Source organism: Apostichopus japonicus, chromosome 3 (genome assembly GCF_037975245.1).
Source record: "Apostichopus japonicus isolate 1M-3 chromosome 3, ASM3797524v1, whole genome shotgun sequence".
NCBI classification, from domain to species: domain Eukaryota; kingdom Metazoa; phylum Echinodermata; class Holothuroidea; order Aspidochirotida; family Stichopodidae; genus Apostichopus; species Apostichopus japonicus.
Window position 1 is genome coordinate 27,515,335 of NC_092563.1, and position 19,502 is coordinate 27,534,836.

At 37.5% G+C, this 19,502-nt stretch overlaps 2 protein-coding genes across 9 annotated transcripts in view; one reads left to right on the forward strand and one right to left on the reverse strand.

The window, feature by feature from the left end:
* LOC139965706 (pseudouridylate synthase RPUSD2-like) overlaps nt 1-19,502 on the reverse strand; it is a 77,896-nt gene that overhangs the window by 25,389 nt on the left and 33,005 nt on the right. For 7 of the 8 annotated variants that reach the window (XM_071968353.1, XM_071968354.1, XM_071968361.1 and 4 more), the window contains exon 11: nt 20-106. In XM_071968353.1, the coding sequence (XP_071824454.1) occupies nt 20-106 (87 nt within the window). Of the gene's footprint in view, nt 1-19; nt 107-11,999; nt 15,438-19,502 lie in introns of those variants that run through there. The other variant, XM_071968359.1, reaches the window with a different exon arrangement.
* LOC139965712 (coactosin-like protein) lies at nt 4,184-13,121 on the forward strand. Its single transcript, XM_071968370.1, has 4 exons — nt 4,184-4,615; nt 7,920-8,005; nt 10,938-11,095; nt 11,500-13,121. Exons 1-4 carry the CDS (start codon nt 4,539-4,541, stop codon nt 11,611-11,613), a joined length of 435 nt encoding a protein of 144 aa, XP_071824471.1. The 5' UTR covers nt 4,184-4,538; the 3' UTR covers nt 11,614-13,121.

Below are 19,502 nucleotides of genomic sequence, written 5' to 3' on the forward strand. Positions count from 1 at the left end.
ATTCTGATTGCCAACTTACCCATTCGCGTTTTTTTAATTTGACTGCACAATCATCAGCGTTGTCATGAAACATGACAATATCCATATTCTTTATATTTTGGAATTTCTGTAAAATAAAAACACTCACGCATTATTAATTAAGACATGCTGTTACATTTGTCATGTATGAAGCAATCCATCAAAATGAAGAACTGACAACGTTTAAGTTGATCGACTTAACAACGTGAACAAAGAGTTTAAAAATTCCTTGATAAACACTTCTATATGTCACTTGAAGCAGATGCTTGCGTTTTTCGTTGCCGCAGGTACCATTTAAACACCACGATTTGGGTAGGTTATTTTACATTGTAAAGATTATTAGAGGAGACTTGGGGCCACACTTGGAAGAAGACACCCCCCCCCCCCCCTGCACAAATATCTTCTTTCATTATTACAGAATGTTTCCTAATTAAAAAGCAAGATTTGCATACAGGTTGATTTAACGGTAAAATGTATCAGTTCTCATCTTTTTGTCAATTTTGTGCAGTATGCACCAACTTTATGTGCAATAAACACAAAATTATTAATACTTCAATATACAAAATACAAAACACATAAAAATGCATTAATATGTTTTGATACATCGAGGAGATTCACACGTAAGGTTAACAAAGAAACTTGTAAACGGGATCCTCAAAATAAAGTCAATAAGGTTAACAAACAGAAGGAACACGAACGAAAGCAAAGAAATATAGGCCTAAATGACATATAACGGATCTCCATAAAACAAATGAGAGACAAGTTATGATTGAACAAAGAGCAGGGTATATACCTAGACTTGCACTTAGCCAGAGAAGGTGCTTTTATAACTATTACAATTATTTGGGACAGAGAGGCAATGCAATGCTTCGTGGATGTTAGGCAGAGATAAATTTAGGTAGGTTAAGATTATCGTTATGTCTTGTATTGCAGTGTACCTGAATATACCATGCAGATGCTAAGTAAATGCTCTATTTGTGGTTGCAAATAATTTTTGTCAACCATACCGTGCTATTAAGATAGATCAAGCAATGACCTTTGTGTTTCCCAAAATGTATTGTCTTATTATTTCAATAGAAACATACCACATGTACTAAGAAAGTTTTCAAACGTATTTCTTAATAAACCCTCAGTTTATCCCCTACATGAACTGACTTAGAACTATGCATGTAGGCATCACGTCATGTAACATATTAGATCAAAATACAATTTTTTTGTACGGGGGGGGAGAGGGGTCCGTACCTTTTAAGATGATATGTGGCGCCAACGTCGACGTTTAATTTAGCCAAAGATAAGTTCTTTCCCCAAACTTTTTCATTTTGATATTTATTGTAAGTGGCACTGTTTATGAATATTCAAGATGACTTATAAAAATCGTCATCGTCGTGAAAAATTCGATTATGAATAAAGAAACAGTTTTAAAGTATATTATGTTTTGTAAAAAAAAATCAATCCGCCTTGGTGTTTCCTTGATAAACTTTTATGATCTAATATCTATAAATGAATATCCTCGTGTGGAAGAGGGCATTCGAGAAACAAGAAGGAGATAACTCTATAGTGACATCTCAAACTAATTGCATTCATAGACCAATCGAAGCAGGACGTTCTCCAAAAAGACCCTACACCGTAGCATATCCCTTTAAAACTTGACAAATTACTATAGAAATCATTTATTGATCGGATAGAAGTACATCCTATTTTACAATTAATTTAATTGCCGGACCAATATCCACGGCGCATAAAAAAAGAAAAGTAGGACTAAGAAAAAAATGGCAAAAACTAAAGAACCAAAATGAAACATACTTCAAAAATGTGTTTCAGAAGATTAATCGGGTACAAAAACAGACAAGGGAGAACGCATAGAGGAAAAGCCTACACCAGTATCGCATTCGCTGATTGATCTACCGGACATCTCTATAATTACGGTATAGCGCCTTTGATCTAGTATATATAGATCAGTGTTATAACACCAGTTCGCAATGCATAAATATGCGGTATAGCAGTGCTTTTACGCGCAATTCGTGAATTCTGTGCAATCTGGGAGGTATTTTTTCAATAATTTTCAATAATGATGACGGCAAATAGGCTAAATATGACTACTCTGGCATGGCAGGGGTCTTGTTTTCAAGCTCGGGAAGTGCCATTTCCTGCAATCTGGGAGGCCTTTTTTTTTTAAATTTTCTCCATTACGCTACGCGCCAACCATGGTGGCGCGTAGCGTAGTTTGACCTACCAAACGTCCTGCCGATAATTATGATAGATGGCCACACTCTGATATGCCGTACCAATCCCAAATAGCTGACGCCCCTGTTAAATCGAACAGTTTGGTATCGGTCCTGAGGAATAATTTTGCCCGCCTTCACTTCCTGAAATGTCTGAAATATACACTTTGTTTATCAAGTAAGCCTAAAAGTTTATCCCGGCTACAATGTGGAAGTCCGCCCCCACTTCCATATCACAACCTCAGAAACAGATGCAAGTGATGTGAAATTTCGCATAATATTTTAATATGGAGCGAGGGGGGGGGTCATAAAAAAATACATATATCAACGTATATATATATATATATATATATATATATATATACATATATATATATATATATATATATATATATATATATATATATATATATATATTTTATAATATCAAAATAGAGTTATAAAATGTTGACGATATCTTGATACTTTGGCATAAAAAAAAACACATAAGATGAGGGTAATAAACTCACTTGAACTGTACCATCCAATATTTTAGCAATATGATATTTTCACTTTTTACTCGAAAGTCAGCGATCAGTCATATTGATAGATCAGTAGATGAAATTTACATAATTGCTCAATTTATGAGTTTATTGCACAATGATTGAATTACTCCTAGCTAATTGAAGTAAATATTTGATCATGATGTCGTAGTTTACAGGCGCGGATCCACCGGTGTGGGTGGCCAAACCCCCTGCCCCCGCTTTTTTTCAACCCCACACAAAAAATTAAAAGTACACTCTAGCACAACGGTGCGTGTAGATTGTATAGACTAACTTATAGACCTAATTTATAGCCTACATAAGCCACAGAATGTACCATTTGACGTCTAAAGTTTTTTTTTTTCTGGTGGAGGACCTCACATTCTGCCCCGCATGGAGGTCGGCTGCAGTGACCACTGGATCCACTATTGTGTTATCTGTCATTTCTCTGACGAATGTTGCGTTCTTGGTGCCTGATTAATGTTATATGATAGTTGTGTCGCAAAATTTGATGAGTTGCTCATTTATTCAAACTGAGGAAATTCATCAATGAATCTCTTTCCCCATGCCAATCCCCTCCCCCAAGCCAACTCCATTTCTCCCATACCAACACGATCCCTCAACAAGCCATCTATCTCAGCATATCTCAGCATAGGGTTCCATTTTTATATAGGTTGTTTGATGATCGAAAACTCGAAGGAACACTTAAATGATGATCGGGGTAAAGTGGCTTGTCGCGAGGTCCCTTCTGATAACACACACCTCTTCTCTCCCTCCCGACCCCCAATAGACAAGAACGAACCCCTCGCCTTAGGCTCCTTTCCGATCACCTTATATCTGATACGATATTATGAGTTAAAAAACCGACATGACGTGTTATTATCGTCAATGTTTTCGCGGGAAGGGGTGGTATAGAAATCGAAGAGGCATGTGGGATCCATATCCACCTCGTGGATGTGGGGTTCGGTTTAGTACCCTTTATCATCGAATTTCCTGTTTGATTTTTCTGATTAATTCTTCAGCCAGAATTCAACTGATTGATATAAAATAGTTCGAATAACGTAACCACTGACCAAAAATCCCGTTACCACAGCAACCTCATTCAATTGACTATTTCTTAACCAACTAACAAAATCTTGTCAACCCACATGTTATTGTCTCTTTGCATTTTTTATTTTTTTCACCTTTTCCGTAAATTCCAAGTCTGTGCAATCACGACCAGTTTTAGTAGAAAGACTCAAGCTGAAGCCTCGTGACGTAACCGACAACGAGTTCTTTTAACCAATTGAATGTCAGAGATTAGCATATGAATATTCATAACGTCGAGTTCATTCCTTTTATGGGGTGAAGAAGCCCGAGAACGCCCCTTACGAACTTCCGATTGCTGCGTAGAGTATGATACATGAAAATTTGGAAATAGAGAATTCGGCAGAAAGTGTTTTGGAATAGATTATTCCGTTCAACATTCGATGTAAACCTTCGGTAGGTTTGATTCTACATTACCGTCAATATTCTCGGAATCTAGGTGACTTCTTTCCGCCGTTGTCTATCAATTGTGTATACAAATAGTACACGCACTATCGAGCTTTTACTATTTACATTGAGGAAGCACACGTAACAAGGTGTCACTGAAACTGGCCAGTGCGTTTTACACTATACGTATACACTCGAAGGCAAGCGTTCGTTGCAAGTGCTACGGTAGAATTTGACAACCGTTTTTCATCTTTTTCTATTCTGATTATCAAAAGGCTTAATAAATCACAGAGAATAATACAAAATGTCGCCTAATATTGACACCGATGGAATTTACCAGGCATACACAGATGTCAGGGACGACAACAACGAAACTGCATGGTAAAATTTTTTTTATTTTTTAAAGTTAGAATAACAAGCTCTAGTTCCCACCTGTGCATCTCACAAATGTTAATGAGCAGACCTAAATCATTTGATTACCTTCTTCAGTGTAGCTTCATTTTTCTTCTTCTTTGCTTTCCCCTGAATTTCAACGGTCGTATGTGGAAACTTTGCTCAAATTGTATAACAGGATCTGTACTTAGTATAATATAGGCCTACATGCAGTAGTTTGGAATATAGCATTGATCGTTACTATATATACTGTCAATTAAGGTGCTCTCAGATGTAGGCCTATTGTTTAACTCAGCGATCACTGTATGCAAATTCATAGGTCGATCGTTAATTGTAGGCTACATACCGTAATTCTAAACTCACAATATCAGGAAAATGGACATTACGTTATCTTTACAGTAAATATATAGCCTGTCACGAAATTATCACAATACACTCGGACTGATTAAGTGTTTGAATTGCCACGCCCCTTTTCAAGAAGCACGTGCTTTGTTAAAGTAAAAATTCCTTTTATTTGTAACAGTTCCATTCGTTTCATTACTGACGTGTACAATCATATTGTATCATTTTAATTACTTGAGGGACTTGTGAAACACATTCAGCACATTTTTATTTTTGCTTTTTCATTCACGTTTGGAAAGTCTCAAATGTAGATTACCAGGAAGTGAAAACAATTTAACATTCCAATGCGTACGTTATGTCACACCGATGCATGAGCAGATACTGTACGTCTTGTATAAGCCGGGCATTGTGTAACGAGAACAATGTCTTTGGTATTGAATTTAATAGACCGAATTCTCACCGCGGTCAATACTAGCTTTCAAAGCTGTTTATCAGAATTGCCCAGATTAATATTACACAGTTTAACTGTGCATACCGTTGGCATTGATACTAATTTATGTCGGATTGTCAGTCTTTCAGTCAGACAAACCTTTGTTACTTTTTTTTTTTCATTTCGGGTTGAGGAGCCCCTTTACAAATACATTCATTTGAATATATCAGTCACTTTAATACATAACCTGTGGTTATGACTCATGAAGAGTCAGTCGTTGAATCGAGTGTTTTGTGTGCATTGCTTCACTTTTCATGAACTGTCTGTGCTCAACGCGTGAAGCTGACAAATTATTACACATCAAACTGACAATAGCCCTTCTTCACCTCGAATGCGAACGTTGGCTGTGCATCAGAGACTGCCATAACTGGGGTACCCACCCTCCACCCTCCCCCACATTCATATTCATGTGCACCAAAAAGAAAACGACTGGAAGTAGAATAACTGTGAAATTTATTTTTGTAGTAAAATAGTGTCAGATTCTAAATTTCTCTGTGAGGGGACATGCAACCATCGGTAGTTTATGCTTCCTAAATAGCTTTGCGCAAGTAAACATTAAAATGTAATGTATACACTATAGTACCTTGTCATGAACAAATTTATATGTTTTGTAGGTAATTTTTATTGCCAAAAGGTTTCAGAATGAAGACCCATCGAGGCCCCTCCGTGGACCCGCCCCTGAAAACATATTGTCCCAACAGCTTAGGCCCTGGTTAGGGTCCAACTTTGACAGTCATAGTTTCTCCGTCACACAGTGAATCTGTGAGACACGTGTTGAATCATTCAACTATACTATTTTATATTCTGAAGTAACAGGGCAAAACAGCTACTTCAGTACAGAGTTAGGTATGTATACTTGAATTATTCAACACGTGTCTCACAGATTCACAGCAATATGACTGTCACAGTTGGACCCTAACCAGGGAATAAGCTGTTCAAATGCAATGGTAAACCATACTGAAGTTGGTTTTGTGTGTTACAAGGACACCAAAACTGACACAATACTCTATCTTTCTTGAATGACGGATACGAAGGTCAGTGCTTATAGGGTCATCGGCGTCCTATAGCGTAGTGTATAACCAGGGAGCTGCTACTCTGTCTTTATCAGGTGACCAACCGATAACAGACCTATCGTGTGTATTTCCGATCCAAATCAACTGATTGTAGACAATAAATTAGCTTATCATTCACCATCGGAATATTAATCTCTGAGCAAAGTCAAGTTTGCCAAAGTTCCTAATCAAACGGGGTGCATAGACGTGTAGTTGCCGACTAGGTAGCTTTGCAACTAATAAATAAAATAAATTGGAACTATTTTGGAACATGAAATTTCAAACCAAAAACTCTGCAGCTTGATCACTCCGTATGCTTCAGTCACACCTATGGAATTTATGTATATTCTTCCACTATAATGTTTACAATTTCCTTCTAAGTTTCTACCATTTTCAGGATTACACAATTACATTAACCTCTCTCTCCACACCGTTTACACCCGAATAGATCAGAAGGATTCATAAACGCTCAAACAAATCGCAAAAACGTATCGATTAAGCTTCACTCATCACTGCCTTGGTAAATTCCCCACCCCTCGTCCCCACCCCCAACCCATTCCTCATCAGAGTTAAGGAAAACTATATTCCTCTGCCGTTGTATTGTTATACAGTATGTTATAACAGGGGATTGCATGCAATATGTGGGCGATTTGTATGACGTCATTAACTACCCTATATGCCCTCCCACCCGTAGATGGTTCCGGTTCAACTTCAATATAGTGCCCGATAGAAAATCGTCCACGCAGTTTACATTTGAAAAGGTGTATAACTCGAAAAGTCATAACCCTTGATTAAAAGACATAAAGAGTAGTATGTAATTGAAGTAACTCCAAGGGTGACTGTGTTCTTCCGGTAAAGGTATACCACTTCCTATAGTTTAGCCCCTACTGCATCCGTTTTCACCGTGATAACTTGAAAAATGCCACGAACGGAAATAACATTTGGTTTATGGTATATGTGATATGATTAATGAACTGTTACTGAACCTACACCGAAAGGCATTAATTAATGTACTCGAGTACACAATGTGGAGTTCCCCCCCTCCCCCCCCCCCCCCCCGCTTTCCGAGATTGGCCTTTGATGTGGTTTTTCGGTAGAAGCCAACACCTTAGGGTTAGTTCTATATACGTGTATGAATGGGCAATCATTGTGTCACTTTAGAGAATTTTGAACTAGCTCAGCGTCAAGTTAGCTACCACCTAATTGTATCAAACAAAATCTCAATCGGCCGACAACCCCTCATCACCCCCTCCCCACCCCCACATCTCCGATCGACGTACATTTCTCAACTTGGAGGCTGTTGTGTTTTTTTCTATCTTTCTTACAAATTGACATGTCTCCCTACTAAAGAGCTGTTTTGCATATACATTGTCATGTGACGTGTCATATTTGTTTCTTCTTTCTTCAGGGCATTAGTTAAATATGCAGAAGACAAATCCATGGTATTACACGGAGTGGGTACAGATTATGAAGAAATGATTTCAGGTTTACAAGGTACGTATTGCATAAGCTTCTGTATGAACTATCTAAACTGTCTATACACTCTTCTGTTTGTATATATGTGTAAAGCAGAAACCTGCAATACGAAATGTTTGCCACAGCACAAGTAACGTTGGCAGTAAAGAGCTAAACCAATGGCGCTAGACATCTCAAAGTTTGGGACTCTCTTTAATTAACCGAAAAGAACGATATGTACAACTATCTAAATGAAGGACGCTTATTCAATCTACTCAAAAACCTCTTCATATGTGTATTCCACGACTATTTCAGTGCATTGATTACCCAACCTTATCCTATAGGAAGGCCGGGGGAGGGGGAGGAGGGTTAAGGGACAATTATTACACCTCAAACCTCTTGGTTGTGGTCTTTATATTTCCTTAAGTATATTATGAAAATAAGAATACTTAATTCATTATACCATACTTTCCCAGGTATTCCTAATTGCCAAGGCCACGGGAGTGTAGCCCCCCCCCCCCCCCACCCCAACCTCAATTAGGGCGTGTATAAAGCTGATGAATAATTTTGATTTTTGAGCGCACTGACTGCGGTGCGTGTTTGTTATATATTGTTTAGTCATTGGCTGTATAAAATATGATTATGAATCAAAGGTTATTATAAAAATGAACAGAAACACCTGCGCCTATTAGTAACTGGACACCGCAAATAACACCCAAAAGCCGCCGAATGATTTACAGCAAAAGTATTGCATATAATTTTCAAAACTTAAACACCTCCATAATATATCTTTACATCACACTAGAACTATGGACTGTTAGCTTAGTATAGGATATCTGATAAAGAATTACATGTACTCTGTTCTGCTCTATAGTGTAACGTACATCGACAAGAAATTGTAAGTCTTGTCATTGAGAGCAGACAATGCTATAGTGTTCTAGCAAACAAACTGAATAGTTGAAAGGTCAGCAAATTAATAAATTATGTCCGAATAGGTTAGAAAATCCACGTCTTAGTGACGTCATTTGCACTTTTCATCACGCATTGCTCTGCCCCGTGTGAGACAATTGTCTAATTCGTCACTCCACAATGTCGGGGGAATAATCTTTCTGGAACGAAAAAATACGTAGGCCTACACTTGGAACCCAAAATTCCGCTTTACTAAACGCTTTTGGCATGCTTACTTGTGACCTTGAACGTGTAGTTAATGCATTATTCCAATTATACGAAAGTGTTGCGTCTTAGTACGAGTGCTTCACTGCATACAACTTGGCACTATGACGTCGTAGGCCTTCCAAATTCAATTGTTTCATACAGTGGTTGCGAAAAGAAAGCTCTTGGAATAATTGTTGAGCAATGAAGGAGAAGAAATTAAAAGTCCACTATCTATAGAGGTCATGCACTTGTTAGATCAATGAATTGGGTAACCAAGAATTTTCGCCTGTCGTAAATTTACCTGTCAAAGTGCCATTTTGATTAAGTTGGCCTATACACTACCCCATTCTCTATCATACCGCTTCAATTTGGCATATTTAACGTTGTTAAGCTTCTTAGATTACTTATTCGAATGTTAATTTCAACATTAATTACCCAGAGTATGCTTGAAAACTCAAATAATGGTCTCTAATATTCAAATATAATTGAGAATTTACTGATATATTCAAAACATTTTCGCTCACCGCGGTTTTCTAACGTCCCGTTTATTACTCCTTCGGTCTACGGATATTGTCAAGGGTCATACTCTCAAGCGATTAAGAAACGCGCAAAAAAAACAAAAAAACAGCCTGACTATGGGTCTAGATAGATGAGTTATGACAAAGCTATGTAAACACGATCCAAAGGCCTATGAACTTGAACCAAGCTGCTTGCCACTACCTACGCAGATATATAGAACTTCCTATTTAGTTCTATTAAAGCAAAATAAAGTTTTGTTTTATTTTTGTTTTCTTTCGTTTGTGCAGTGTTATTATGCTTAGAACAGAAATCAATTGAGGACAATTGGTTTTGCAAATAGGGCGCACAAATGTATAGCACATTTTATCAGAATTTGTCGTGCAAATGTTATTTTTTCTTTATGTGGAGAGAAAACTAACAAATTTTCTTATTTGTTAACAATTTTCTCTTTGTAGTTAGCATGCTCATTTTACGTACCGTTAAAAATCATGTAACCATGGAAACAAATGGCTATAGCGTAACTGTGACCCTGTATAGTTAGAAATGACAACTACAGTAATGTGTGTATATATGTATAATCACGCTCTAACCGCAACCGACCATGCCTCGTTGACCAATTATCAATTAACCGAATAAAGTGATTTACTCACCTGTATTATTAGACAACACATCATAAGTTGCCATAGCAATCCAGCAGTCACATATCTTATGTATATGAATATTAGGCCTAGATGTATCAAATGACAGAATGTATAGTTAGTCACATAAAATCACACCATTGCATTGGAACAGCTCACTTAACGGACGAACTAACAATCGTTGTTCAGTGTTACTCAGTCTAGCCTATACCCATGTTACGCAACTTGAACACAAACAAAGTGTATAAGCTGATAAGAAAACCTTTTATGTTATTCCAGGGAACAAAATGATGGGAGAAGAGAAAGTCATGAGATCTTCCCAATGAGCTTCATCCTCCACTATCCATATCCATATAATCGTCGTCGACGTCATAAAACATCATCAATTTTTTCCACTTGATAAGCAGGAAATTGCTTGAAAATACAAATAATTTAACATGGTGTTACATTGATTGATATTATCTGTGATGTTGGGATAAGCTCATTCTTCCCAGTCCCCCCCCCCCCCGCCCCGCGACCTTGTTTTGGTTTTTGTTGCCTTTCTTTAAGGTATGTTCATATGTCGTGCAGTGTAATCGTTAACACATGCCTTGGTTTTGTAGTAGAAAAGTACTACAAGGGAAATCTCTCTACATAAATATTTTTTGCTCCATTTACAGAAGACGAAAGGGCATATGGATATGTTCGTCTGGTGGTCGGAGATGAGTTAAGTAAGCGGGTCAAATTTGCTCTAATAACCTGGATCGGACCAAGCGTCAGCCCCATGAAAAAGGCAGCGGTCAGCACAGATAAAGGTACCATCAAAAGCGTGTTTCAGGTAAGGAACAAAACCTAATGCAAGGCAAATTAAGCTACGTTATCGAGTTTGCTTCTTGTGAGGTTGAGAATGATATGAAGGTGATGGGGAGGGTGTGGTGTGCGGGTGGCAAATTCCAGTGTGAATGGACATCCTGTCCTTCAAAATATCTATCAACATCTTTCTTAAAAATGAGGATCTTGAACATATCTTTAGTGCTGCCATTTGTCATTGGGGGGCATGGAGCCCAAACACCCCCTACATGGGAGTTGACTTCACCGACCCACTTCCGCATACAAGTCTTGAACCGTTTCCGACCCAAAGTATTTTTTGCTCTATAAAGTAACCAAAATGCAGTATAACTCCCTTGCTTTCACTTTACCTCTCAAGATATTTTCACGATTGTTGGCTTTTCTTCATTACAGCAATTTCAAATTGAAGTACAGGCAGATGACCTGCGAGAGTTGAAAAAGAGTGAATTAGAAGCCCTGATTAGGAAAGCTGGAGGTGCCAACTACGGAACCGGTGTACGGGACTGATTTTAGCATTCGCTGTAATATACTAATATATGAATCTTATTGACGTTCTGCATGACTTGACAATACTGACAGAACTGTCAAAGAAATTGTTTTTTTTTAAAAAAGAGTATTTTACTTCATTATTTTGTGTGAGTAACAAGATGGTGTGCTCGTCTTTTACGCAACAGCAACGATAGTAAAGATACACGCACGTCATCCATTGATATCCACAGTCACCATATGTAGGCTATATTCACTAACTTTGGGATCAATGTGGTGAATTGTGATTGGTCAGTCGTTTTATGACATCACAATCATTTCTGGGATATGCCAAAAGGATTGTGCAATTGACAAGCCTCTTAACCCATCAACTTTTTGTTGTTTGAAAAGCTTTAATTTCAAGCAAAGTTTGAATAGCATTGCATTGCATACCTAAGTACTAATATATTTCTGTTAATGCAAAACTGGTTGTTTAGGCGTTGAGATACGGTGCATTGAGCTATTAAATCTAAGAGCAAATTATAGATTTTCAAAATTTTTAGAGAAGTGAAAATTAAGTGCTTTGTTTCCTTCTGTATATGGTTAATTGTATGATATCCATGGACAAGCATATATGTTCTCGCCAAGTAATTTACAGAAATTTCTAACTGGAGTGACCCTTGCAATATGTCCACCCTCTATGGCAAGGTCCCCCCCCACCTGCCCTCTCCTCCCTCACCACAGTTAATAATTTCAAACCACTGGGATGAAATTAATCACAAAATGAAATTTGGTTAGATATGCAAATCAAGTAATTAGTACTAGAATTAAATCTCACGTGACCATAAATTAGTCTTTCTCATTGTTGTCTAGGCGCAATATTTTACACTAGATGTGATAAGCATGCATGTCTGTGATGGACAGACAGACAGACAAATTGAGGTGAGTGAACGACACACACACCCTCACACGTAGTATTAGAAGTACTATCGTTTGTACGTGAGGAGATTTCGAGAGAGGGTGGTGGCCAATTGGCTAAGGCGTCGGACTTGTGATCCAAGGATTGCCGGTTCGATTCCTGCCTAGTTCATTACATTTTGTCCTTGGGCAAGATGCTTTATCTCACTTGCCTCTCTCCACCCAGGGGTTTAATGGGTACCTGTGAGGTAACTTGTCATTGGGCGCAGTATATGACTGATGCCGACTGGAGGGATTGTGTCTGGGACAGGTTATCATTGACCAGGGGTAATATAACTTCTGTAAAACTGGTATAAAGCAAATATTATAATTATTATTCTGTAGACTGTCAAGAATTGTCTCGATAAATGTTAAAATAGTAATCAATTTTTTTGATACTGGTTATCCGATTATTTATGCACGAGATGAATTGGAATCTCAAGGCATCTTTCCGTTTCTTCTATTACCCTTTGTTATAAGTGAGAGCTTATACAACTACTGCAATTCTTAGTACTTTTTTTTATTTTTGAAAAGTGTGGACCAGTACAATAATGACTAATAAAAATAAATAAAAGAGAAACATGCATTAATAATGACTTGTTTTATTCATTACTCTGTGTTGTAGTTTCTATACTTGAGGATAAAACTACTTTAATATTGGGATGTATTTAAAATGCATTGAATTAATGAGTTCATAACTCTATACAGATCTTTCAAATTTCTGTTTTCAGGCATCCAATGCTACATTTCAAATGTTAAAAACCCATATGATACACATAAATCCTATTGTGGATAAAACACTGGTCTTTGGTGGTAAGACAGAGTGGACAGGAGAGGGGAAACACAGGAAGGGGGAAGGAGGGGAGAAGGAGGGGAGGGGTAATGACATGATGGGTGAAGAGAAAGATGAGAGAGATGGTCAGCAATATACGTTAGCAATCTGCTTTTATCAAGAAAGAATATGCAGTCTCTATACACTGATCTACAGTCAAAAAGCCTGTCAGCCAACACACAAAGTACTCACCAGGTCATGTGTATATATCTATACCTGTTGATTGGCCAGAAGTCATCACAAATACATTGTAACAGTCTCTTGTTACATTCAGGCAGTTCAATCTTTTTTCTAAACATCTGAACAGATGTGATTATGAAACTTGCATTTACACCCCTAAAACTGCTGTTTCCAAGCTTAAACTCCATTACCAACATATCTAGAACTAGCTTCCATTATTTTCAAGTCAATTATGGGTGAAAACCAGAATGGAACTGGTCTTAATATTCTCTGAGAATGTTGAAGGTCAACTATTAACTATACCCATATTGTATCATATTGTAGCTTTTACCTGAACAGTATTACATTACTGGTTTCATCTTAAGGAGCCCAATTTTAACAAACCTAGACAACAGAACATTTTCCGAAGTTTACCCTAACCAAGCTTTGAGGAATGAGAACAATCAATATTGGCCCTTTGAAAGGCATTGAAGACTCGCCCCAAACCGCGTGCCGCGCTCTGAAAAGTTAACTTTTCATTGCTTACAAGTGAAGTTTTCTTCTTGTCGCTACAAAATGCAGACAGTAATGAAACGTGATACCTTGTTATCTTTTATCTAGACCTGAAATGTCCATCCCTGCTATATACACTGTGTTTTGGGTATTGACCGTAGCTGTATGTATTGACTGTACACTAGTGTCTAATTACCAACAGTAGCAAGCTGTGTGTGTATTTTCTGGAATCGATGGTGGTGTTCTGTTACACCTCATTCGAAACTAGGTCAGATTACCGGCATGAGACGTTTCTTTGTGCGCAAGTCTTCACACTTTTTAAATTACAGAACACACACACTATATAGGTATTTATTTAATTATCTGAGCAGTAATACTCCTTTAATGTTTTTATCACCAAGTCAATAGGAAGCAGAGGAAGCTCTTTGAGAAATCTAATCCCAAATCTGTTTGAATTGTCTCCCTTCCTGCAGTCAACCATACCAAGGACTGTAAACAACACAGAAACAATTGGTACCTTGTAGGGTTACAGAGATATATTAGGGTATAATACAACTCTCCTACATGGATGTACAGTATAGTATAACACTAGAATAACATGAGCAGTATAAGACCATGCAACTTTCCTACATGGATTTACAGTATGGTATTGGGGAATAACATTTAAGCAGTATGAGATAATTAGTTTTGCATCTTGCTATTCTTAGATCCCTAACAAGGTTTCTCAATTGCCATACGTCAAGGGGCCAATATCGCAAAACTTACCGGAGAGGGAAGCCTACCCCCTGTCCCCTCCCTATCCCCACCTCCCCTCCCTATCCCCACCACCCCTCCCATTCCCCATCACCCCTCCCTATCCCCATCACCCCTCCCTATCCCCATCACCACTCTCTATCCACATCACCCCTCCCTATCCCCACCACCCCTCCGTATCCCCATCACCCCTCTCATGCTTATCTGTTTCGCTCGATCCCTAAATCAAGACAAAATTACAAAATACCACCAATTTTTATGAACAACTAAAGATCTTTGACAACACTTTCTTTTCATTTTGATCAACAACACCTTACATCTGTTGTTCTGCACTACGTGCAAATTGATGTTACCTGGGTCTCTTTGTTTTGATATTCTGATGTATGAAAGAAATATATCTGCTCATTTCCATTAAAAAAATTAAAATATTTCAGAAACTCATACCAGACGGTATTGTTTCCCTCTGCTGAACATGCTAGTCATAAGCGACAATAAACTCACATAAACATATCTTTATAATACTTCAAAGTTTGCTGACGATTCTCAGTTAGCCCCTTGATTCAGTTTCTTCCTTCAGTTGTGGATCTGTTACCTGTATAGAATGGTCTGTGGCCCATTTAGGTAATGGCGTTGAAAATTCAAAATCAGGTCCCTGGAGACATAAGCATAACGAACACGATGACTTATCTTATTATTTCAAACAGAATTATTCCAAAGAGAATGTACTACTTTGTGGAACCTTTTTTTTTCTTTTTTTTTTACGGTACTTGCATATTTATGATATGCAGTGCTGCACATCAAATAATTTGACTATCCATGACTTTTGGAATATTCAAGTATGAAGAGAAACTGACTAACTTTTGCAAACAGTACAGTGCATAGATCTGTGCATTTGCAGTTACAACACATACAACATGGCAATTGTTTAATCAATGATAATCATAACACTTTTGTTTCACCAAATGAACAATAACAAGTAATTAAGTATTACTTTCATTTAATTCCCCCAGAGACTGCTGTCCAGACACTTTTGCATATTCAGTATAAATCACATGAACAATCAACCGCATGAAGAAGATCGCTATCAATTTTCAATTTGATCATTTCCATTTTTTGCAAAGATTATTTCATAATGATTAATTCCAACCTCAAATAGAATCAAAACTGAGATTACCAATGCTGAGGGCCTGCTGCCATAATCATAGTTTGATTAGTGTTCACATTTTGCTTAATTCTGAAATATATATACATTTCCATTCTGTGCACAAAGACCACACTATACCTGTACATCTCTACAATTAATTTTGCAATTTAGCAAATGAACCAACCTGAACAGCTCTGTGCCTTGATATTCCAGATAACAATAATTGTGCCTGATTACAAGGTCATCAAATTAGCCTTTAAATATATAACTTGTCAAAACCCATTTAATAGATCTAATTATCACTGTACTGAAAGAAATAGGAACAAGTACAACACAACCTGACAATGGTTTTGAAAGGATACTAAGCCCCATAGCCATTGTGCTGTGCATTTATACGAGACCTGTTTTAAATAGATTGACTTTTAGTGGTCATCAGTATTATTCCAAAAGATGAGCTAAAAAGACACTTTCACAGCCAGAGAATTTATAATCAGAAAGACATTTATCGATCCAGTCTGGGCCTTGGAGCCCGAAGGAGAGTAATAATTGCTAGAACTGCAATTAAACTTGCTAACATTTGAGGGTAACAGAAATGGATCCTCAACCATAGCAATCAGTCACAATCTGGACAGTAAGGGGGGCAGGGGGGGGGGGGGGGGGGGGGGGGTGAAGGAATAATTTTAATGACTAATCACAATACTGAATCAATCTGCACCACAAGACTATGCACAAATCCTTGTCAATAGGTTTCCCCAGCAGCAACACTGCACAGTATACACATACAAACTTTCTCAAGGATTCCAGCCTTAAATTGTGTTCTTTCAGCAAAAGACCCACAGAAATAAGGCCATCAAGTTATAATAGAAGCCTATTTGGATATAACAAAGGAAACTCACTGTCCAAGACCAGCTTTGATTGAACTTAAAGAGAAAGCACTTCATTCTACTTTTGGAATAAATAGGTTTCAGACGATAAAAACCATGAGCTATAGATTATAAATCACCTTTAATTCACCAATTCGGGGATTACTTAAAACCTAGTTGCACAAAGAGTGTACAAAACACGTTGGACAATGAAGGTAAGAGGAATCGGAAAGCTTGGATGTAGGAATGGTTCTGTCTGCTTAAACGATATTGGTTTGCACTCTCCTACTTTAAGAGAGAATCATGCACAGGATATATGCGAGGTCAGAATGAATTCTGGGTACTTCCTGAAATACTGCGTCTTTCAAATCTAGTTCAATCTCACCAATCCGATATAAGGACGGCAGCAGCTATTTCCTGACAGGCGCAATTTTTGTGAATCGGAAGTTGCAACAAGAGGAAACTAGAATTCAACAACATTTCCACAATTTTTGTATCACAGAGACAATTGTCACAGACCTCTTTATTGTTTATTAACTTCCTTTCAATGTTTTGCAGTACTATTTTACAAATTACAGTGTTATGACACTAATGGTGCTTAGTCTAAAACTTAACATTCAAACTGGTTTCTTAATAATAGACACCAGACAACTACCTAACAGTCAACATTTTCATATGACTCTTAAGACATCCTCCTTTCCACCACCTCCCCACCCTCCCACCAACTCCACACCCCTCCCCACCAACTCCCCACCCCTCCCCCCCCCCTCCCTTCTGATATGGGAGATGTACAGCAGTAGTCAAACATAGGTTGGGAAGAGTATATAATCCCTTTGATCCCTTGTGTGAAAACTGAAAACAGTGATGAATGGTTGACCTCACAAAGGATTAGCTGAATGTGTGAAATCAATGTCACCAGTTTTCAGGGATGAAATTAGTATCCATTATAACATAAATTGAAACAAATTCAATTATGTTCATGTTTGAGATGTGGATCAAAGCAATTCTCTGATAGATGATAAGGCCCACATGAGACACAAGGCGACGTTCATACTCGGTAATGTAGACAATTCACTTTAATACTTGCTAACATGTACTTCACTATCCTTGCCTGTTTCCTTCTCCCTTCTCTCTAAATTCCCTCTTTCCTACCTATCTTCTTTGTCCTTTATTGTATTGAATTTGGTGTAGTTTGTTTTCATTTCAACATGGCCACTAGATTAGACAACAGTCTCTTCTGTTGTTCTACGCCCTTCATATGTATATTATCCAACTACATTGTATTGAACTACATTGTATCCAACTACATTGCTACATTGTATTGAACTCTTGTGTAGTTTGTTTTCATTTCTACATGGTCACTGGCTTAGATAACAGTCCTTTCTGTTTATCTAGCACCCTTCATAGGTTTAGTTCCAACCGTTTTGATATTGTATTTAACTTGTACAAACATACTGTATGAGAAATAAATTTGGAACTTGACGTTGAAAAATTTGAAACAATCCACATTTAAAAGGCTCTGTACATGTGTATACTACACTACGATACCATAGGTGTGAATCTATCTCCACTCTTTTATCGACATTTCACCATTATTCCTTCAAACGTTTATCGATGGTGGAAATTTTGCAATCGAGCCGGCCAAACCAATATACCATAGATGGTGTATGATACTCTTCTCTGGTTTTACGGACTGTTTTAAAATTAAAACCTGAGACCAGATTACACACGTGGTGTTATTGAACACTCAGAATAGAAGGTGCAAAACTCTTAACTGACAGAATCCGGCCGGGTGATATAGACACAGTCCCTTAAAAGACCAATCTGAACTGGATAACTCTAGACCAGACAAACAAGATTATCGAAAGCTCACAGAATCTATCAGAGTCAAGCCAACTGACCACAATGTTCAATAGCAACGTTTAAAGGTCACATTTTACCGTTTGTACAGTCCAGACTAAACAAAACACAACATGTCACAAAACATTTAAAGAATTTTGTTTGCAATGTCAACAAAGTTCAGCAAAACAGACACTTCCTTACACAAACTGAATTTCACATCAACGAATCATCCTAACAACACATAATTACCAACAACAAAGTAGGTTTCTGTTTAGAAGTCAACACCATGATCACCTATAAAAAGAAAATACATCCTTTTTGTTTGGGGGGTGGGGTGGGGGAGGGTGAGACAATTTTTGCACAAGAATCTTTGGAAAGTACAGAAAATGTTTCCAGTACAAAAAATGAAAACATATATAATCACTATTTGGACCGTGAAAATTACCAAGTAGCCCCAAAATGAAGCTCTCCCACTTCGAAATTTGCACTCAAGCCCAATCACTATCTTTCATTTGTTCAAAAACCCTTCTAAAAACTCTCAACCAATTCAAACAAAAAAATACCCAATCACTTTCCCAATGTTTACTCCTTGGAGACTGTGAGTAAATATTTGGGAATTTAAAAGGTATTAGGCCATGTTTGAGACTTATATACAGCACACTTAACCAATGTTTGCTCTCGTAAATCTTTCATTTTCTTCCGGTATTAAAATTTCACTAGATGTATGGAGTTAATCAATGGCTAATCTATTGCTGGACAATTCATCCATGCGACTCAGAAAGGTAGAGCAAAAACAGTCAAATTTTACACTTTTCGTATATTTTCTTTCTATTTTTTCTTAACATGCATTAAGGCAGACACACGACTA

Bases quoted from the DNA above. Each gene is read 5' to 3' on its own strand.
- LOC139965712 (XM_071968370.1), top strand. From the start codon at position 4,539: ATGTCGCCTAATATTGACACCGATGGAATTTACCAGGCATACACAGAT. The intron at 4,616-7,919 runs GTAAAATTTTTT...TTCTTTCTTCAG, and splicing joins GACAACAACGAAACTGCATG to GGCATTAGTTAAATATGCAG. The intron at 11,096-11,499 runs GTAAGGAACAAA...TCTTCATTACAG, and splicing joins CCATCAAAAGCGTGTTTCAG to CAATTTCAAATTGAAGTACA.